The sequence below is a fragment of the Solanum stenotomum genome, chromosome 3 (assembly GCF_019186545.1).
Source record: "Solanum stenotomum isolate F172 chromosome 3, ASM1918654v1, whole genome shotgun sequence".
Classification (NCBI taxonomy): domain Eukaryota; kingdom Viridiplantae; phylum Streptophyta; class Magnoliopsida; order Solanales; family Solanaceae; genus Solanum; species Solanum stenotomum.
In genome coordinates this window covers 4,513,401-4,535,582 of record NC_064284.1, presented here as the reverse complement: position 1 = coordinate 4,535,582, position 22,182 = coordinate 4,513,401, and the positions used below count along the sequence as shown (strand labels likewise).

Below are 22,182 nucleotides of genomic sequence, written 5' to 3'. Positions count from 1 at the left end.
TATTTAAGAATCTCTTATTTGGAGAGTAAATGAGTATATTAAAGTTAATTTTTATTAAAATACAGAAATATATTATTTTTTTGGGATCGATTAAAAAGAAAAATAAATCGTATAAAATGAACAAACGGAGTATATAATTTTAATTAAATTTAAAGTTCTAAACAATATTGTTAAGGAGTTCCATGCTTTTAATACTGTATACACATATTTAATTGAATTTTATTTGCTTTTTTAAACTTAAAGACACATATTTCGAAATGTAAAACATTATTTTATTTAATTATTTGATTTTTGCGATGTCTAAGACTCACTTAAAATACAATATTTCTACCAAAAAATAAAAAAAAAAATTTAGAGTTTGAATTTCGAAATTTCTAATTAATGATCTGAAGATTCTTGAAGGAAGATTTTTTTTTTTTCTTTTTTTGGCTAATTTTCCTGATTTTTTTGAAAAAGATTGTGAAAACTTGGAACAAGTAGGTCCTCTCATTTTGGAGTGACAATAACTTTTGTTTTGTTTTTAGTTTAAGATTCAAGCCCTTGTTTGTTGTTCACGTCACCTTCTTTTTTTTCAGAAAAGAAAAATAACAACAAATATACTAGTAAACGCATGAATTAAATGATTTACATTTTAATGGTCAGACACAAATAAAAGTAGTAGTTGCGTAGAAGTTAGAAATTAAGTACTAATTACGTATAAAATAAACATTTCTTACTGGAAAAATACATCTTCATTTGATTTACGTAACGGGAAGCAAAAAACAATCCATCCTTCTACATTGTTAAAGACCAAAACTAACAAATGTGTCAACCTCAAAGACAAAACACAATATGACGCCCATCATAATTGTGGTGTTAGGGCTAACTTATGCACATCACAACTACTTTTCACCAGTATAGGTATCTAATAACTCGACCTGCCATGGCTAATAAACATTCTTTTACACCACTTGTACATGTTTTACCTTGTTTGCTTGATATTGGAAGTAGATAATCATGGGAAAGATTTTGAGCTTCATCATGTTGGTCAGGCCAGCAGCAGACTATCAACCTCAGGATTCGAATTCTTCAATCATGGAAGATTGTCTCTGAGTAGGGCTGACACTTCCACCTCGACTAATTTTGAGTGCATCTAATGCCTTTTGTATTTCCATGTTCATAGCACTGTCAACACTTCCAGATGATAGTTTCTTGTGTGCTTTCTGTAAATGAAGCTTAAGCGAACTGCTGCTCAAGCCAGCGTTCTTTCCACAGATGGGGCAAACCTTCATGATTGGCTTCCGTTGTTGCCATTCCATAGAAACCTTACCATGCAACTTGCGATCTAGGTCCAAAAGAATCTTTGCAAAGCCATCATTAGGTTGGGCTCGGCGATGAACTCTTCTCAATGTATTCCATGCCTTCAACAAAGTTAACTTCCTGCACCATATAAACTTTCCATTATGAAATTTCTTGCATTATTCCCCGACAAATGACATTACTAATCTATATGCCCAGTTCTAATAGGCAACTCATCTAACTGCTTCTGAAAATGGCAACAGAACTTTCTATGCACAATAATACCAAGCCTTGAGAGACGGTCACTCAGAAGAAACATTTTTGTCCTTTATAAAACATAAGTTAATTCATAAACGATTCATGAAATTTTTCAGCACTTACTTCCTGAGCATTAAATAAGCGAGAACTACTGTAGCACTTCTGCTTCTCCCTTCAAAGCAATGAACCAGAACCTTCCCACCCTTCTCTTCAACATGGTCGATAAAATTATGTGCTTCTTCAAAGAGACCACTGATATTAGAATCTTCATCATCACATATCTGCCCATACAAAAAAAGTATTAACAGACATGCAACCTTCTGCTACTATATAACAAACATAAGAGTCGGACAGCATCAAATTGCAGTAAAGAATTTCTGAGAAAATAAAAGGCCACAAACAGATTACTCCCTCGGTTTCAGATTACTTGGCCCATGTTGACTTGACACACCCCTTAAGAAAGCTTTTAGTAGGGGTGTATTTTACTAAACTAACCTTTTTAATGATACTTGAAAACTGTAAATTTAGCTATTACTCATACTAAGGGAAGAAAGGAAAATATAATAAAACACTCTTGAATTTTCTAAATCGGACAAGTAAAATTAAACATCTATTTTTGGTGTAGGGGCCGAAACGGAGGGAGTACTTCAGTTGCTAATATAAAAACACCAGTAAGAAACAAGAACTACTTCCTCCAGCATCAAAGACAAAAGTTTTTAGGATAATTATTTTATAGTATGGAAGAAAAACAGGTTCAGCTCAGTAGCCACAAGATGAAGACTCAAAAATATTAAGAGAATTTTAGCACCTTCATTGCTTGAGACAGAGATTTGAATTTGTCAGGATGTATGAAACACAAAACATACAATTTAAAGCCAGATTTTAGCCAGCATGAAAAATATAAATCCAACAAAAGCAAGGAGGCTTGTAGAAATTTGAGCACTTACAGAAAAGTTTTTATATTCAAACAAATCAGGAAACTGGGAATCTGACTGCCCAGTTTCATTTGCACACAGACATAAGATATGTGTGATTCCTAAATGCTGCAGTGTGTATACAGATCTAGCAGCAAGTGCCCCACCAATAAACAGACTGCTCGAGATTGCAGATGGTTTTTCTGTACTTGCTGCATCAAAAATCAATGATATCCTTTCCAGAATGTGCTCAAGCCTGACCTATAGGTTGCAGAATTTAGAAAAGGATTACAACATAGTCAAACTCGGGTGTCAAGTGTCTTAAGAGACATGCTGAGTAGAAGATTGGCACCTTCAGCTCATAAGCATCGACCACATAATTACTATCACTTCCTTCAAAGAAACCTGTATTAAAATTGTTTTCCTGGCACATTTTAATTGCATCACTTTTAAGCATCTCAGTCCATTGCTCCAATTCTTTATTTAATTCTGCATCTACCTGAAAAAGAGAGTCAAATGATTGTAATTGGGAGAAGGAGCTTCTTGACTTAGGGTTTTCTTTTAATAGAAGAAAATCTCCAGAACAGTATATAAAGTCATGCCACAACCAATGACAGACAGGAAAGGAACATTAACAAGGATATGAAAGAATTTTGTGCCAAGATATAAATAAAACTCTTAAGTCATAGCCAGGAAAATGTAATGATACCCAGCATATTTCATATGCAAATGCACATCATAATGTTTATGGAAAGCAACTGTAGTAATAAAATGTTAGTCGCAGAAAATCAAGTAATTATCAAGAGAAGCCAATCAAACTACTCTTTTGTGAATCACCAAACTTAGCACAAATACCGTCCTTGTCCTCCGTTAATAGGAAACTTGCCACACATTATCTGGCACCAAACAAGTTTCATTAAACTAATAAGACAATAAGTATAATAAATACTTAAATACTAGTACTCTAGCACAAACACCGTCCTTTTTCTCTGTTGATAGGAAACTTGCCACACATCCTCTTTACATTTTAGTACCCAAAGGAATATTATTAACCATTACATAATTAATACCGGGAAAGAGAATTTCTTGTCTAAATTTGGAAAACCACATAATAAGCTTATCAACTCTTTTCACTTTCTTGTTGGAGTAAAGTCGTCTTTAGTGTTTTGTCAAGAGAGATTTTCAATGTACATCACAAACCTTAGCAAATTTGTGAAAGTCACGGAGTTTTGATGTCAAGCGGAGACTACGAAGTGGTTCACCACTGCTCTTATGGCACTTCCCTTGGCTATCACGTGAATTAGGAGAAACCATAGAATCCAAACTATCTCTGTATCCAGAAGATGAAGGTCTAGGGGCTGTTCTCTGACACTCAGATTCGTTCGAATCTAAATAGGTCTCACTTGGCGCCCGTTCTTTGCTTGGTGTTGAAGGACACTGTCCAACAAAACCAGCAGATTGTGATGGCGACTCAGGAATTACCATGTCTTCTTTCTCAAGATCGCCAGCAGAAGCTCTGTTGATAACACCAAGAAATACTCGAAAGACGCTATCTAGTTTCTGATGAAGGGTGAGAAGGAATATATGAAATCCCTGCAAGTCACGCAGAGCTGCTCTAAATCCAATCCGAAATTCATGCCCTATTGAAGCCAAATCAGCTGCCTGATTGTTGTTCATTGCATCAGAAGCCTCTAGAGAAGATCCTAATTTTCCTCCTGTAATCTCGTATAATAATTTTGAAGCATACTCAGGACTGTTAATAAGGAGCTCAACCAGCTTAGGATAATTTTCTTGATCACTTGCACGCTTTCCTGCAGGTGGTCTTCGAGGAACCCCAGAGTCTATTGCTACAACGTGAAAATACGGACATGTTGTCTCATTTGAAGTTTGACTTACACTCAGATTGCAGGATTTTGGAGATTCTGTAATGTCAGATAGGTCAGAACTCTGTGATATTAATCCTGGGTTAGGAGTGCTTATTCTGCTATCTACAGAATTAGCTCTTCTTTCTTTCTGAAGTGCCCGAATCACTCTTGGCCTATATCTATCAATTGCAGAATCAAAGGCTGCCGCTAATGCATCCAAGTTCACAGAATTCACTTTATCAGCCAATAATAAGTTTGCAGGATTTCCGCGCCATCTCAGATGGCGACATGGAAGTCGATCTTCATTTCTTATGACAAGATCCAACATTAAAACCCTACCTAGGGCAGCTGCAGTCCTTTCTCCTGCTTCTCGTGAATCAAATGCATTTGAGCTCTCCAATAGAGGGGACCCATGGATGTAACTGAAATAGCAGGTCATAAAAGCAATAAAAGTATCAAAATATAATTTTAGCATCATATAACATTGCCTTAGACCAGAACTAACTGTATCTTTTGTGACAGTAAAAGGGGAAATGTAACACAAGTACTTCCCAAAGTGGTCCCTGTCCTAGTGCACCGTAAAATTGTGCAAAGCCCCAAACTGTAGATCATCTAACTTGGTCTTCCACTCCACTTTCCTATCTTTGCCTCCTTCATCTTTAACTATTTCGTTTAAGTTGTTTTCATAATCATTAAATTAAATATTCCAAATTATTGATTTAGTAATATATTCAAGCTAAACAGTAAAAAACATATATACATATGCATCAAATCATGATTATGTGTTAGTCTGCATTGGTAGACCATACATACAAATACAAGAATGAAGCAAAGAGTTGCTTCTCATTCCACAAGAAGGCATCAGCTGAGAGAAAAGATTGTCAAATCCAGCAACAGCTCCTCAGTTTTGGCTTAGGCTTTCTAAGCGAAGCCTAATTTGATAAGATTTACAACCTAAAAAGAGCAAAAATTATCTATCAAATAAATTCGCTTCCCATAGTAAGTAACAGCCTCTTGATTATATTCTCATAATTTTCAAATTGTGTTCATCTAAATTACCATCCTTCTCAGGCACTAATCCACCAGCAAAGGGATGTTAAGAAACTGGGTAATTAATGTAAATGTGCTCTAATGCTCCACAAAAAGATCAAGTTGCATACGCACTTCATTAGCAAAAGGCACCGGCTTAGCTCAAGAGCTTCCAGAAGTTCTGAACACGTCATTTCCACAATCTCGTCACCTTCTGAAATAGCTGCATCTTTTGCTTTTTCTGCAGCTTCCTTGATCTGTAACCACTCTGGACTACAGTTATGAATAACCCTGGACTGCAATATTTGGATACATAGTTAATGATATAACCTACAAAATCTAGCTAATTAAACATATAAACAATAACAATGAAAGTGAGAAGGAACGACTTGTGGAGTTTGGACACCTAGCCACTTCGCAAATTCATAGCCAAGACGTTCTGATTGTGTTGCCATCCTTGAAGAGGATATCTTTATAACAGCTGCAGCTTCTTTTGGAGAAGCATCATCATTTTCAAGTTCGTTAAATAGCGCAAAAAATACAACACCTCCAGAATTTACAGTCACCTGTGTTCAGTTGACATGAGCAAATAATTATTAAGAACACAACAATAATGTAAAATGCTCAAACTGTGGACATAATGTGTAGTTGACTTTCCCTTTGCCACTCGGTTCTTGTTAATAATAAATATAAAAAGTTGATTTTACACCACAAGTTCATTACTTTCTTTAATTCCCTCTCATACCAGAAAGTATGTTCAGTTGAAAATGATGCATCAGATTATCAAAATCAAGAAGTTCCTTGGTAAAAGAAAAGTTTAAGAAACTTAAAGAAAAAAGAATTAGATGATTAAGGATAATGCTACAACTTTTTATTTTGGCCATACTATACTTGTTTCAGTCAATTCTACATCTTATTCAGGCAATCAGGTACCGACGAAACATAATGTCAAAACTGAAATACCTCTAATGCTTTATTAGTTTCATCCTCGGACTGTTCAGTACTACTATTGTGCTCCGTGTGGTGAAGAGAAGACAGCATGTTCCACGAAAAGGTGCTTGATTCAATGTCCGAAACCGCAGCTTTTCCAAGTCTCTCCCATAAACTTACTTCTGTTGTTGGCTCAGATGGTAGAGGATCAACCTGATCAAGACTCAACTCTTCTGCACTGAACAAGAATTATACTGGAGCTACATTATGGTTGTAGTTTGTACTTATTCGTTTATAAAGGTCAACTAGTCCAAGCAATTATTTGCACAATAGACAGAAAGAAGAATAAAAATTCCCATACTTTTAAGAATAGGGTCCACAACAACAGCTAAGACTTTGCTCTCATCTGAAAGTTTTTCATGAAACAAAGGTGTGTTATAACATGTGTCACTCATTTAATCTCAATATTTAAAGGAAAAACACAGTTCCCATTCTTCCACTTTTTTAAGAAGTGTCGACATTGTTCTAGACTCTCATGCAAAAAGAAACTTCACCCCTCAACTTGAAGAAGCTTAGCAGCTACCACAGGAGAAAAGACTTCTACCAAATGTAGGTACGTATTTTTCACTTGATTTCCTTGTGAAGAAGAAGATGAAAGACAGATAGGAGATCTTTTCACATGCTCCAAGTCCTATGTATAGAAACAGAACATGAATATGCCAACTTACAACTTCCTCCATTTCATTAGGCACTTTTTCCTTTTTGGACGATTTAAAAGAACGACACATTTTTATATTTGAAAGTTCTTTAACATTCTAATTTAGTCCTTACAATATCCTCTTGCGGAATTGAAGTTGCATCTGTTGATAACACGATACTATGGGTACTTTGATTTGGGAGTGTTCTACACCTTTGCATTATGTATGAAAAGACGTTCTTTTTTTCTTAAACTTCATGTCAAGTTAAACACCACCATATAGAATGAAACTGATGTAATAATAACTTTCACCACAGATGTCTATAATTAGTTATAGCTCTAGGCTGCATATACTCGAGTACAATATAACAACGAATTTCAAGGAAGACAACTCAAATCAGGCTAAAAGAATCAAAATCACTACTCTCAAATCTCATTTAATGCTTTTTCTTTCACAGGGGACTGTAGGGAATGTGTGTGCCCAATACACAATAGTTGGACTATTAGCTTGGGTAAAGCATCAATGTCTGTTTCTTGGATCAATAACGTGAGTAAGCATCAATCTAAATGATCATTTGCTACCACTAACCTTAATGGCATGCTATCAGCTCGTCTAGGGAATCCGGAAGAGCGGTACTTGCTGCTACGTTTACGGACCAGCTCAAGCCATTGGGCGAACCGATACGCCGGCCCTGCCGTGATATCCCCCAACATATACAGCACCTGCAAAACAACAATGTTCCATCCACCCTTCAATTATCCAATCCCCCAAACTTCAAAAAAGCAATTAACAATGAAACTGACCCGAGAAGTGACAGTGAGGGGCAACGGGGCCTCAGGCTCGTCCGATCCCAGATCGAAATCTTTCTCCTCTTCTCTCTGCAAATACATAACTTCTTCCCACTTATATAAGATCGCTATAAGCAATACAAATCGACAGAACCCAGATCTATATAATTCAATACACACACATACTGCAACTACAGTAAAACTAAAAGCTCATAATGATTAAAGTGCGATGCCTATATCTATATGGTAGGATTTTTTAGTGAAAAAGGGTACATGGGTGTTGTTGATTTGAATATAAAAGGTAATAATGTGAAGGAAAGAGAGCGTGCCTGAAAGGAGTACATGGCTTCTTGATTCTCATTGGTCATTGCCTTACTTTTCTTTGAAAAAAGTAAAGTAAATTTTGCCGCTTTTTCTGGGTCGTTGAGAATTTGAGAGAATACGGTAAGTGGGGTTCAAGATCAATCAAAGCTGTTTAGCAGAGAGCGCTTTTCATGGAGATTTTAGATCGAAACTCAGGTGAGTCGCTTCCTTTTTTTAGTCGACAGTGCTGATGACACACTCACACTCGACTGCTTTATGTTAATTTACGATTTTTGAATGCAGTCCACGGCGAATCTAGAAATATTGCTTAATGATGTCAAAATTTGTGTGTATATATAATTTTTCGGCGAAAGGGTCGAGTAACCGGAGCTAAACCATCACATAGGTAAGGTTCATGCATGTATTTCTTTTCACTCTTGCCAATTTTAACTAAACATATTTGATTAAAATTTTAAGATTTGCCTATTTTGAGAAATCATGTTCGATTTAGCGTAGAGTTAAAGAAAGACAGTAGGTGTTCGTCATGATATGAAATTGTGAGATAGAATCAGATGATTTGAGAATTTCATATCATAGTTTGAGATTTTTTTAATACAAAAATTGATCCACAAGTGTTAAATTTTTTTAAATACAACCTCACGAGGGAGTGATACTTTTTTGACCAACAAATGGCTCAATGAGGAAATTGTTTGTACTATGTGAGATAATTATATTAAATACTAGTACATTACAATTTATGTTCAATTTTTTTATTGAATTAATATCAATTAAAGTTAGATGAAACATTTATTAAATAAACAATTGTGGCTATTTTAATAGTTTTACAACATTCTTATGTTTATGAAAAAATATAAAACACAAAAATTTCATATTATATATCCAAAGAAAACTTCAACTTCATTATTCATATCATATCATGATTAAACTAAAGATACTTAAGTAATGAAGAAAGCTAGAAACCATCGTATGATAAGGCTGCATAGTATTAGGTAGTGTAAAGGCGGGCGGTCCCTCAACTCATTTAGACTTCACTACTAAAGTATGTCAAATGCAAACTGATGAACAAATAAATAGTTATTGAATTTGTTGATCAAGTTCATGTAAACAGCTACCTAAACACAAATTAGGTCCTACATCAAGATTAACACTCTAATTATCTTCTTCAATATCAGAAAAAAGATATTTGGGCCTGGAGTTCCACCTCCAACACTAGCACCAACAGCCACATTACTCTTGCCAACCATCCGTAAGACCTGTTCAGTTACTTTTCAACAAAAAAGAGAAACTGATTACAATGAAGTCAAGCTCAAGTAAACAATAACAACAGCAGATATGGAGATGGTAAGATGTACGTACGTAAACCTTAACCCTCCACTACTCGTGGAGGTAGGTAGAAAGACTGTTTCCGATTAGACAATGAAAAGCATTTCAAACCAGTTTGAGAAAGTAAAATTACTTGCCTGTTTGTAAATGTTATTGGGGGGGTCAGCACCCAAGTTTTCAAGAACACAAGCAGCCACACCTTTACCACCGCGCAACAATCCAAGTAGCAAGTGTTCTGAGTCAACATAATTATGCCCTGAATCACAGCGAAATGATTAGACCATCCACAACAAAAGGCTGAAATGGTCAGACAGGGGTATACCTAGCTGGCGGGCTTCCTCTCGAGAGAGTTCAAGAACACGCTTTGCATGACGAGTAAAAGGGATTTCCACTGCAACGAATCCACTACCCTTGCCAGTAATCTTCTCTACTTCAATACGAGCATCTCTCAAATTAATTCCCATGGATTTAAGAACCTTAGCAGCAGTACCAGTTCCCTCACCAATAAGACCCAACAGAATTTGTTCTGTCCCAATTAAATTGTGACCTAGTCGTCTGGCCTCTTCTTGTGCAAGCATAATGACTTTTACTGCTTTCTTGGTGTTGCGCTGCTCATCAGACATTGCTTTTGGGACAATTCGACACCCTCGTGGCTGATTGACAAAAGTTGCAGCTGCCACTTTTGAATGGAGAGTTTCTCCAGATTTTGCATCTAATACATTGCACCCTCGCAGTCCTACAAAACTCTTCAGCTTTAAGGAAGGAAATTTTACATCACATATCATTCTAACACTTGTTTGATTTTTCCGGGATCCATTGAATTGTCCATCCCTTTCACCAGCAACAGCAACTGAAGATGGAATGTTTATTGACTGAACTAAAGCTCTAGCCATGATGGACCTGCAACCTGAAAACATCATTAACAAACATCAAAATAACAGGTCAGAACAACTCAAATGAAGAAAATTAGTTCTAAAGTTTGAATCTTTACAGATGTAATGGTTGAATTTCAACACAAGAAATAAACGGTCCAAGTAAAAAAATGCAGAAACACCGAACTCAAAACCAAATCTTGAAAAGAACCCTAATACCAATCTGTGTTATTCACCATGTATATATAGGAATTTTACTTGCGTACCAATTTAGTTTTTTTCCTATAAATAAGGGTTTTCTTTATTATAATTGATTATTGCATATAATTAAAGGAATTTTATTTTTTGGAAAAACTACTTAATAAGACATACTTTACTACATATATACTTATTTTATCTCTAATTTAAGAAAATTATACATAATACCACTTTTAATATTTATACCATGTATTTTTAAATATTTTAATTAATGGTACAATTTAAATTATTTTTTCATTAAAATTTAAACTCCTTATTTCTCATTAAATTTAACTTCGAATTAGACCGAGGTATAATGCTTCGGATGGTGAAATCAGATTGTTTTCAAAGCTTCTTGTTCCATAAAAAAAGTTGTGTCGCATTGCAGATATTCTCTCCATTGAATATCAGAGGTAAGCTCTAATCAACTAATTCCTCAATGCAATAAAGTGGACCTCGACACCACCATCTATAACATACCTCAAATTCAACAAAATTTCTACTTTTTTTTTTCATTATTCTCATGTATCTTGATTTACATCATGTTTATGTATTTGAGATAGAATTTATATTGTTGTAAAGTTTGAATTTATAAACATTTACAAATTAGATTGTTCTGCCAACATTTAAGCCGAAACTTTAAGATACAAATAAAGAATTGATGAAGAAGATGGAGTTTATAATTATAGAATTACTATGGTTTATGATTTTGTTATTTTAGAAAAACTTGTGAGAGTTGATACACAAGATTCTGTAAATCCGTTTGAGTTGATAATTATTCATCAATTAATCCTTTAATTAAGGAAATAAGTTACACCCTTTTAATTCAAAGTGATAAATGATGTATCTTGACTTTCAAAATCAATGGATACATGTAACTCGTGAGTAATGATACATGTATCTCAATTACTCCTCTAATTAAGGAAATTAGTTGCAATTAATTAATTTAAACAAATAAAATATGTATCTCGATTTTAAAATTTGGCAGATACTTATAATTCACGGATTCAGACTCATGTATCCTAAGCACGAAATATGGTAGATACTTGTATCTCAACTACTCATCTAATTAAGGAAATAAGTTACAACTAATTAATTTAAACAAATAAAATATGTATCTCGATTTTAAAATTTGACAGATACTTGTATCACACAGATTCAGACTCGTGTATCCTAAGCACAAAATATGGTAGATGAAGTAATATTTGAAAATATTGGAAATCTTAGTAATTAGAACCCAAACTAATGAAATTTATGTAGTTTGCCCTCTATTTTTATCTTAGGTCAACTAGGATTCAGTTTAATGAATTAGTTTGACTTAACATGAGAAAGAAAGAAAGAAATACGCTTTAAATTTTTAAAATCGATTAAAAAGGAAAATAAATAGTATAAAATGGGATACAGAGAGTATATAACATTTAATTAATTTTAAAGTTCTAAGCAATATTATTAAGGAATTTCATATTTTTAATATATATAATACACATATTTAATGTTTTATTTGCTTTTTTAAAACTTTATTTATCGTCAAACTAATACACATTATTGGGGAAATGTAAAAGATTATTTTATTTATTTATTTGATTTTTGCAAGTGATGTCTAAGGCTCACTTAAGATACTATCTATTTACCAAAAATATAATATATATATATATATATATATATATATTGTTGCTCCTGTTTGGATTAGTATTTCTTGAGATTTTCACTCTGTTCCATTATATATTCTTCCCATTATTCTAGTAATATTAGGGTTTTCCAGAATTCTTGTATATTTATTAGATATATATTTTCTGATGGAATTTCTTTCATAATCTATTGAAATTCTAGGATTATTATTACTAGAACTCCCTATTTCTTGAGTTTTTCTAAATTGAATTTCATATTCTTCTGGAATTTGAGCATTTTGAATTGCTGCCTTCAAACAATTCTTGTTATTTCTGAATATTCTTGATCAATTTCGATCATTCCTTTATTTTTGTATATTTTTCCATAGTTGGAATTTGTAACTGAATATAATGCTTGGTAATAGATATTCATTATATGATTACCTGGTTTAAAAAGATCTTTTCTTTTTATTTGAAAATGTAAACTTAATGCATCATTAAATTCTGCATCTTTTAGTGAAATACAGTATTTTGGATAGTATGTGAATAGAAGCTTGGTGTAGGATAGGTTTCCCTCAACTATGCCAAGATTTCCTTCTCTTGCATTCATGAATCTTTCGTCTGAGAGATTAATGACTAATACACATTATTGGGGAAATGTAAAAGATTATTTTATTTAATTATTTGATTTTTGCAAGTGATGTCTAAGGCTCACTTAAGATACTATCTATTTACCAAAAATAATATATATATATATATATATATATATATATATAAAAGAGAACCTTAGGGCCGCCTACATGGCACCACCACAAACCAGAATTCCCTTTTAATTTATTTATTCACAAAATTAGTCTTCTCCTTTAATGAAAAGTTATGAAATTTATGAAACGTTGTGACTTTGATGAAGAGTTGCGACTTTTATGAAAAGTTGCGACTNTATTTTTCCATAGTTGGAATTTGTAACTGAATATAATGCTTGGTAATAGATATTCATTATATGATTACCTGGTTTAAAAAGATCTTTTCTTTTTATTTGAAAATGTAAACTTAATGCATCATTAAATTCTGCATCTTTTAGTGAAATACAGTATTTTGGATAGTATGTGAATAGAAGCTTGGTGTAGGATAGGTTTCCCTAAACTATGCCAAGATTTTCTTCTCTTGCATTCATGAATCTTTCGTCTGAGAGATTAATGACTAATTATTTGGGGAAATGTAAAAGATTATTTTATTTAATTATTTGATTTTTGCAAGTGATGTCTAAGGCTCACTTAAGATACTATCTATTTACCAAAAATAATATATATAAGAGAACCTTAGGGCCGCCTACGTGGCGCCACCACAAACCAGAATTCCCTTTTAATTTATTTATTTACAAAACTAGTCTTCTCCTTTCATGAAAAGTTATGAAATTTATGAAAAGTTGTGACTTTGATGAAGAGTTGCAACTTTTATGAAATGTTGTGACTTTTATGAAAGGTTATTACCTTTTCGAAATGTTGTAATTTTTCCAAATAGTTGTAACCTTTCCGATAAGGCACAATAAACATTTATTCACACAACCATTTGTTGTCTATAAATAGAGGGATTTCCTCTCATTTTAATACAAAAAAAATTCTGAACCTCTTCTTCTTCACAATTAAATATTTGTGTACTTTTCTCCTGTTGAATGGCTCATTGACACCATTGCTTATGTTACAGATCCTGGTATGTATTTTTAAAGTCATTAATTTATGCTTATGTTACAAAGGATAAATGATAAGATGTACTAATAATTTTCATTTTTCTTTACATTATTAATGTTTATTTCTACGTAATCTTATATGTAAGATAATATATTGTTTTAGTTTTAATTACGGATAGGTTTTGAGTATTATCTTATAAATTCCATGATATTAAATTCTCACGTGAAACACAGGTAATTTTACTAGTAAATTAATAATTTAGAGCTTGAATTTCGAGATCTCATCGAAAATGACTCTTGGATGATTTGTTTTTCTTCTTTTTTGGCAAATTTTCCTGATTTAATTGAAAAAGATTGTGAAAGTGAAAACTTGGACCAAGTAGATCCTGTGGTGCTTATATTTGGAGTGACAATAACTTTTGTTTTGTTTTTAGTTTAAGATTCAAGCCCTTGTATATTGTTCACGTATAGTGCACACAATATGACGCCCATCATAATTGTGGTGTTAGGGCCAACTTATGCGCATCACAACTATTTTTCACCAGTATAGCTATATGATAACTCAACCTTCCATGGCTTAGATAGGCTAATAACGTTTGTCAAATGTAAACTAGTGAACAAATAATTATTGAATTTGTTGATGAAGTTCATGTAAACGGCTATTTGAACAACTATTTAGTAAGATTGAATAAACAATTGAGGCTATTTTAATAGTTTTGCAACTTATGAGAATCTTATGTTTATGACAAAATATACCACATAAAATTTCCACGTCCAAACAAAACTTCAACATGATATAATGATATCATATGAAATGGCCAAATGGCCCTAAAACTTTTTGAATGTTATAGTATCAGGTAGTGTAAAGGCTGACCCTCAACTCATTAAAGCATGTCAAATGCAAACTAATGAATAAATAGTTATTGAATTTCTTCATGTAAACAGCTAAAACAGAAATTAAGCCCTACATCAAAATTAACACTAAAATATTTCTAATTATCTTCTTCCATATAAAAAAAAAAGATACTTGGGCAAGAAGTTCCACTTCCAACACTATCACCAACAGCTACATTACTCTTGCCAACCACGCATCCGAAAGACCTGTTCATTTATTTTTCAACAAAAAAAGAGAAACTGATTACAAGGAAGTCAAGCTCAAGAAACAGATATGGGTACCCCTACTCGTGGTAGGTAGGTAGAAAGACTGTTTCCAATTAGACGAAGAAAAGCATTTCAAACCAGTTTGAGAAAAGTAAAATTACTTGCCTTTAGGTAAATGTTATTGGGGTCAGCACCCAAGTTTTGAAGAACACGGGTAGCCACACTTTCACCACCGCGCAACAATCCAAGTAACAAGTGTTCTGTGTCAATGCAATTACGCCCTGTATCACACAGTGAAATGATTTTCAGAATAATTAGACCATCAACAACAACAACAATAGGGGCTGAAATGGTTAAACAGGGCTACCTAGTTGGTGGGCTTCCTCTCTCGAGAGTTCGAGAACACGCTTTGCACGACAACTATAAGGAATTCTCACTGCAACGGATCCACTACCCTTGCCAATAATCTTCTCTACTTCGATACGAGCATCTTTCAAATTAATTCCCATGGATTTAAGAACCTTAGCAGCAGTACCAGTTTCCTCACCAATAAGACCCAACAGAATTTGTTCTGTTCCAATTAAATTGTGACCTAGTCGTCTACACTCTTCTTGTGCAAGCATAAGAACTTTTACTACTTTCGTAGTGGTGATCTCATACTTTGCTTCTGAGACAATTCGACACCCTTGTTGCCGTTTCACAACCACTTTTGAATGGAGAGTTTCTCCAGATTTTACAAGTAATGCATTGCCCCCTCGCAGTCCTACAAAACTGTTCATTCTAACACTTGTTTGATTTTTCCAGGATCCATTGAATTGTCCATCCCTTTCACCACCGGCAACTGAAGATGGAATGCTTATTGACTGAACTAAAGCTTTAGCCATGATTCATGTACCTACATGATAGCAAATCAGAAAAGATCAACAAAATCATTAAGTAAAAACATCACAATAACAGATCAGAACAACTCATATGAACAAAATTAGTTCTAAAATTTCAATCTACAATAATGCAGAAACACTTAATTCAACACATACCCAAAGCCAAATCTTGAAAAGAACCCTAATACCAATCTGTGTTATTCAGAGAAGCCGTGTGAGAGCTATGTTCTATATATATATAGGAATTTTACTTGGTATCGAGTTAGTTTTTTTTTCCCTATAAATAAGGGTTTTCTTTATTATAATTGATCATTAAGTATACTTGAAGGGATTTTATTTTTATTTCAAGTCAATTAGGATTCGAGTTAATTTGACATGCACCAGAAATAAAAGAAGGTAAAAGAACATTTTTTAAATTAAATTTTTATTAAATATAAAGATGTGACATTTCTTTTAGAATTGACTAAAAAGGGAAAGAGAGTATATAATATTTAATTGATTTTAAAGTTCTAAACAATATTATTAAGAAGTTTTATGCTTTTAATATAGTATAAATAAATTATACACATATTTAGTTGAATTTTATTTGCTTTTTTTAGAACTTTATTTATCGTCAAACTAATACACATATTTGGAAATGTAATATATTATTTTATATAAATTTCTTTACAAGACTCTTGGAAGATTTATTTTTTCTTCTTTTTTTGGAAATTTTTCCTGATTTGATTGAAATTGATTGTGAAAACTTGGAATAAGTAGATCCTAGGGTGCTTATATTTGCAGTGGCAATAACTTTTGTTTTTGTTTATAGTTAAAGATTCAAGCCCTTGTTTATTGTTCACGTCACCCATGCTTTTCATTATTTTTTAAAAAAAAAACACACACAATATGACGCCCATTGATGTTAGAACCAACTTCTGCACATCCCGACTATATTACACTAGTATAGATACCTAATAACTCGGCCTACCATGGCTTAGACGGGCTAATAAACATTTTTTTACACCACCTATACATGTTTTATGAAGGTAATATTGTAATGAATAGATTGGGACATCCTAAAGAAAGCTAGAAAGTGTTGTTTGATAAGCCTGCATAGTATTAAATAGTCCCTCAACTCATTTAGACTTCACTAGTAAAGTCTGTCAAAAATAAACTAGTGAACAAATAGTTATTGAATTATTTGTTGATCAAGTTCATGTAAACAGGTATCTAAACACAAATTAGGCTCTTAACTAACACTTGATACTTCTAATCTTCTTCTTGGATTTCATCTTTGGAATAAACAAAAAATGAAGAACAAAAGCCAAAAACAAAAGAAAGAAAGATCCTTTGACATTTAATGGTGACAGAGCTATTTACATTATGCTGTCTGATCAGAAAACTTCAGGGAGTGGCTTGCCTTCAAGAAATGACTTGAACAACACAAGTGATCTCTCTGGCTGTGAGAAAGGAGCCTCATGAGAAGCCCCTCTGATCGTCGCAAAGGAGAGGATATTATCATAAACATGTGTCCATCCACCAACCTAACACAGCAAAAAAACGAAAAATGAAATGAACTTTTGCCTGAAACACAGCAAACTGGACGCGATGAAATAAGATTGTTTAACTTCAATACATTAACAATGTAATTGCAACCTTCTAATGAATTTTAAATTGCACTGTTAGTGGATGTATAAGTTTAAATTTATCCATATATATTACCTGTTGTCCTGCAAACCAAACTCTATAGGGGACAGTTGTGTTCAGCTGCATCTGCTTTGCTAGTTGTTGAACAGTTGCTCGGCTTCCAATCAGTGGAACGACAGAATCTTGATCCCCACTGTTTGTAAAGAGTTTTAAGAGCATTGGTGTTAGACGTCAAACGAATTGTCAAGCTCACATGAGGAATTAAGTGCATGAAGGGACATTAGATGTGGCTGCATTTGTACCTGTATATTAAGACTGGAATTCTTTCTTTGACAAGCATTCCTATTATGGAGATGGTTGGTATCTCTATGTCAAGCAGTTGATAGTCCAAAATGCTGTGGAAGCAATGAGAAGTATCTGTTATTTAGGGAGTTGTAAACTGGCAAATTATTGTACCAGAGGCAATGGTCAATAAAAAACTCAAGACTAGCTATGTTGTTTGAACTTTTTTAAAATATTGCCAGGTGCACGTTGGATCCTCCATATGTAGTATCTTTTTTGGAGGATCCAACACAGGTGCAGTAGCATTTTTGGGGTGTCCGAGCAACATAGGACTAGAATTTGGTGATTATTAATATGCCTGCAAAGTTGAAGCCAGTGGAATGATACACTGCATTTTATGCTACGGATTTAAGTTATATCCACTCATATGGTAGCAATTTAGTTACAGATTAACTTATGACCTGATTGTGTGAATACTTTTTCTTTTGTCACTATGCTATTCGGCTGTTGATCGTTTTAGCAAAGCAAGAAGGCTTACCTGCTGCAAACAGACCATCTGCGTACTCCAACAAGCTCAGCATGAAGAGCCCTTCTCACATCTTTTCGGTTCAAGTAATTGACAACTTCATCTTCCACACAGACATCTAACTTCTCGGCATTTTCCTGGTAATTAGTATCACTTAAGACAGTCAATTTAAACGGATAAGAACACAAGAGAAGCTTGACAAATAAAGGGAGAAAGTACACTTACTTGAGGACTTATAATCTTGGATTGGGAGAGCACAGAGGAAATACAAACATCAAGGGTAACATCATACTTGTCCACAAACTTACTGGTTTCTCTACTCACTAAACTCATGACTCTCGAACAGATTGGCGATACAGTGTCTCTGTAGTACTCGCTAACATATCGAGAATAATTACAAGCAGAACTAAACATTCTGTATGTAGGATCTGATATTAGACCATGAGACCAGAAGTACTCTGCCCTCGAATTAAAATCAGTAGCAAATTCCAGAACCGGATTACCTAGCTGCAACGAAACAAAAAAAAGGAGGGATTAAACAGAACTTTTCGTCTAAATATCTCAATAACATGTAACAGCAAACAAATGCATATAAGCAACAAAGAAGTACATGTGATCTGCAACTTATTTAGAAACTTTAGAATAAACTTACTGCAATTCCTTTTAGATTGAACAGCTGTTGCTTCTTGTTAAATGCCATCATGAGCTTAGCTAGTTGAGGTACATAATGTCCTGTAATTAAACAAGCCAAAATGTGATTAACAAAGAACAAAAGACATAAAATTACCAAATAATTTTCCATCTATGACACATATAAGGAATAATCCTACCTGCATAACTTTCACCAGTTAGAAACAAATTGCTTTTACTGTACTGTGGAAATTTATGGAACCAGCGTAGTAAGAAAACAACATTGTCCCTGGCTTAAGAATACAAAAAGATAACAGCTTTAGAATGCAAAGCATAAAGCAAGAAATTTTAAAATTCAAAAAGGCTAAGTTCAATTAGGACAAATAAACAAGGATAAAAAAAATCAGAAAGTTTTCCAGAATCCACATTAACAATAAAGAGGACTTGCTTTTCCTTTCCACTAAGTTGTAAGTTACTATTATACTGCTGAAGATCAGCAATCACATGCTCATCATAAAAGTCAAAAAAGAAAAGATGAAAAGGAACAAGCGTTTTAGAAAATGAACCAATAGTTGGAATGCATGTTGAATTAATAGTTGACAGCTATGTTGCTCGGACTCTCCAAAACTGATGCCACGCCCATGTCAGTTCCTCAAAAACTGCACTACTTTTGGAGGATCCAACACGCATTCATAGCCGTTTATAAAGAGTCTGAGCAACATAGCTTGGGAGTGGCAAAAATACCTGTTACTTCATCATTTACTGTCTCATAGGCAGAAGTATCAGATGAATAAGAGAAGCCAACTCCAATTGGGCTTTCCAAATACAACATGTTTGCCTCTGCAAATATTTCAAGAAAACACAATCATTTTTTCTACTTCTCAGAACTATACAGTTACCAAAAGAAAAAAAATGGGAAAATATTCTTGGAAAAATGTTATATCACCTTTGTTCCAACTGTGTTCATTTTTAACAAGACCTTCTCCTCTTGGTCTAAATGGTCCATTTTCAGAAAATGCACCAACCCCAAGTGAAGAACATCCAGGTCCTGCATATAAAAATTGCAAATACTCAAAAAAGATTGAAACTTTATCAACAAAAAGAACACCCAATCCCAGAAACAAGAATGTCTTGAAATTATATACCTCCATTCAACCACAAAACTAAAGGCTTTGAAGCTGGATCTGTTTCAGCTTCAACAAAGTAGTAAAAAAGAGATCTTTGCTTCTTTTTATCAACAGTAACATATCCTGAAAATTGTTGAAACCCCACTTGAGGTTGTCCAGGCAGTTTAATGATCTTGTCTGGATGAGGCAATGCAGACACAATTCCTACGCAAACATAAAGAAGAAAGAGAAAAACAGATATAGCCATTGGTTTTGAAATCTGCAAATTCGCAAGGAAATGAAGAGACTGAAAGTCAAGTTATTACTAAAAGAGAAAGAGTTATACATATATATATATATTTAGTGTAGCTGGTGCCTAGGTACGATTTTGACAGAATTCAGTAACTTTAATCCAAATTTTATATTTATATTTAAAAATTCAGTGTATTACACATTTAAAATTGAGGATTTATAAACTTAAAATTCTAAACTTTTGACATTTTTGTTAACACATAGCATGCCTAAACCAACTTATTATTAATATCATAATAAAAAAAATTTATCATTTCTTGTCTGTAGTTACTGTAGGTATGGTAATATATTTGATGAGATAGCGACCAAAAAATGACCAGGGGAAATTCTTTTTAATTAGGTGGTGGCCTCCACTTTGCCTACCATGGGGCTTGTGTCAGCACTCAAAATTCTTCTTTATTCCTTCTCTTTCATTTTACAAGGTACTATATTTTTTGTCCATTCTGAGAAAGGTGAGACCTTTCTGTATTAGAGTAACTTCTCATTTTATCTTTTATGAGAAGCTTTCATAATTAAACAAATGATGAAAGTAGTACTTTGTTATAATCAAACACTTACCATCATGCTAAAAGTTACAACTGATAGAAAATGCATAACTTTATTTCTTAAGTAAGTCAATCAAGCAAGTGTCATGTTCGATTATGACTCCGATCCAGGCCTTGCCATAGGTAGGATGTTGACATTACTCAATATACGTCCTCCATATCAAATTGATTGACACGTAAAGTATAGTCTTTTAAATAGTATGATCTTAAACATGTCAAGTAAAATGTTAAAATTGAAAAAAATTACTAAAGCTAGAGAAAAGATATTCTTTTTGAGACAGATTAAAAAAAAATACGACGCGTAAATTGGGAGGGAGAGAGTATAAGTTTTAGGTTCCCAAGGGGCAAGATAATAAGTACAAAGTTAAAAACCAGCACATAGTAGGTCATCTTTTTGGGCAGGTAGCTAAAACACTGGAAAGGCATGTTTCTTTCTTGAAAGTAGCTTTAAAAGAATACTTTTCTATGTCTCACTAAATGTATGAAAAATGAACATAAATTATGGTGTCTAAGGAAACAGAATAATTATTTTTTTGCTTCATCTTCAAGTAAAGAGCATGACAGGATCACAGTTTCTTTTCTTGCAAGAACTTATAAAGCTTTAGTAAATTTTACGAGCGTGAAATACACGCGCATCAATAAATATTAAATCGGCAAGTCTTAACCCTTGAAGTCATATTAGTTAAGAAGGGTAATGAAAACAGAACGTAGTTTAAATATGAAACTTATACAGACGTAACTCAACTGAAATGAATTTACTTTTTTTTTTTTTGCACTTGATAAATATTACTCCCTCCGTCCCGTTTTATGCGAGATAGTTTGATTTGGCACGGAATTTAAGAAAGAAAGGAAGACTTTTAAAATTTGTGGTCCAAAATAAATGATAGAAATTTGTGTGGTTGTAAATCATTTCATTAAGGATAAAATAAACATTTTACAGTTAAATTATTACTTAATATAGAAATGTGTTATTCTTTTTAGACTGACTAAAAAGAAAAGTAAATCACATAAATAGAGACGGGAGATAAAACAAAGGGAAAATGAGATGTAGTCCACTAAAATTAGTCTTGTTCAATGAATGTATAAAATTTGATAATGACATATATATACTCCAAATCAAATACATCAATCTTGTAGACATTTTCTTTATGTATGTATTAGGTTGAATGGATTATTATAATATATAGTTTTTGGCCACCACAAGAAAAAAGAGGTCATATAATAATAAAAAATGAAGTATCATGATTTGTCAATTCACTTTTCACACACCATTTACAAGAACCCATTATACCTTCTACTTCTAAGACAGGGTCCCCCGCACCCTACCCCCAGTCCCCTACAACACAGAAAGAACCTTTCC

General features: G+C 33.4%; 4 protein-coding genes across 6 annotated transcripts; all 4 read right to left on the bottom strand.

Annotated features, from left to right (window-relative positions):
• Positions 1 to 1,050: 1,050 nt before the first annotated feature.
• Positions 1,051 to 8,027, bottom strand: LOC125859413 (dual specificity protein phosphatase PHS1). 3 transcript variants are annotated; one of them, XM_049539158.1, is made up of 10 exons: positions 7,776 to 8,027; positions 7,561 to 7,694; positions 6,308 to 6,512; positions 5,734 to 5,910; positions 5,480 to 5,640; positions 3,651 to 4,737; positions 2,803 to 2,949; positions 2,484 to 2,711; positions 1,660 to 1,817; positions 1,051 to 1,419 (listed from the first exon to the last, which is right to left on the bottom strand). In XM_049539158.1, the coding sequence occupies exons 1-10, from the start codon at positions 7,860 to 7,862 to the stop codon at positions 1,053 to 1,055; spliced, it is 2,751 nt and encodes a 916-aa protein (XP_049395115.1). In that variant the 5' UTR covers positions 7,863 to 8,027; the 3' UTR covers positions 1,051 to 1,052. The 3 variants fall into 3 exon arrangements, with proteins under 3 accessions (XP_049395115.1, XP_049395117.1, XP_049395116.1); XM_049539160.1 differs by lacking the exon at positions 7,776 to 8,027 and having other exon boundaries at positions 6,308 to 6,528; XM_049539159.1 differs by lacking the exon at positions 7,776 to 8,027 and having other exon boundaries at positions 6,308 to 6,507.
• A 1,187-nt stretch (positions 8,028 to 9,214) lies between these two features.
• Positions 9,215 to 10,517, bottom strand: LOC125857810 (ATP-dependent Clp protease ATP-binding subunit ClpA homolog CD4A, chloroplastic-like). The gene is made up of 4 exons (XM_049537458.1): positions 10,467 to 10,517; positions 9,730 to 10,314; positions 9,545 to 9,663; positions 9,215 to 9,337 (listed from the first exon to the last, which is right to left on the bottom strand). Exons 2-4 carry the CDS (start codon positions 10,298 to 10,300, stop codon positions 9,215 to 9,217), a joined length of 813 nt encoding a protein of 270 aa, XP_049393415.1. The 5' UTR covers positions 10,301 to 10,314; positions 10,467 to 10,517.
• Positions 10,518 to 15,043: 4,526 nt separating this feature from the next.
• LOC125857809 (ATP-dependent Clp protease ATP-binding subunit ClpA homolog CD4A, chloroplastic-like) lies at positions 15,044 to 16,054 on the bottom strand. Its single transcript, XM_049537456.1, has 3 exons — positions 15,949 to 16,054; positions 15,279 to 15,806; positions 15,044 to 15,192 (listed from the first exon to the last, which is right to left on the bottom strand). The coding sequence occupies exons 2-3, from the start codon at positions 15,793 to 15,795 to the stop codon at positions 15,044 to 15,046; spliced, it is 666 nt and encodes a 221-aa protein (XP_049393413.1). The 5' UTR covers positions 15,796 to 15,806; positions 15,949 to 16,054.
• Positions 16,055 to 16,952: 898 nt separating this feature from the next.
• On the bottom strand, positions 16,953 to 20,369 carry LOC125859418 (serine carboxypeptidase-like 45). Its single transcript, XM_049539166.1, has 10 exons — positions 20,005 to 20,369; positions 19,806 to 19,907; positions 19,604 to 19,699; positions 19,060 to 19,152; positions 18,882 to 18,961; positions 18,455 to 18,736; positions 18,242 to 18,366; positions 17,724 to 17,816; positions 17,497 to 17,614; positions 16,953 to 17,318 (listed from the first exon to the last, which is right to left on the bottom strand). The coding sequence occupies exons 1-10, from the start codon at positions 20,231 to 20,233 to the stop codon at positions 17,169 to 17,171; spliced, it is 1,368 nt and encodes a 455-aa protein (XP_049395123.1). The 5' UTR covers positions 20,234 to 20,369; the 3' UTR covers positions 16,953 to 17,168.
• Between the last annotated feature and the right edge of the window lie 1,813 nt (positions 20,370 to 22,182).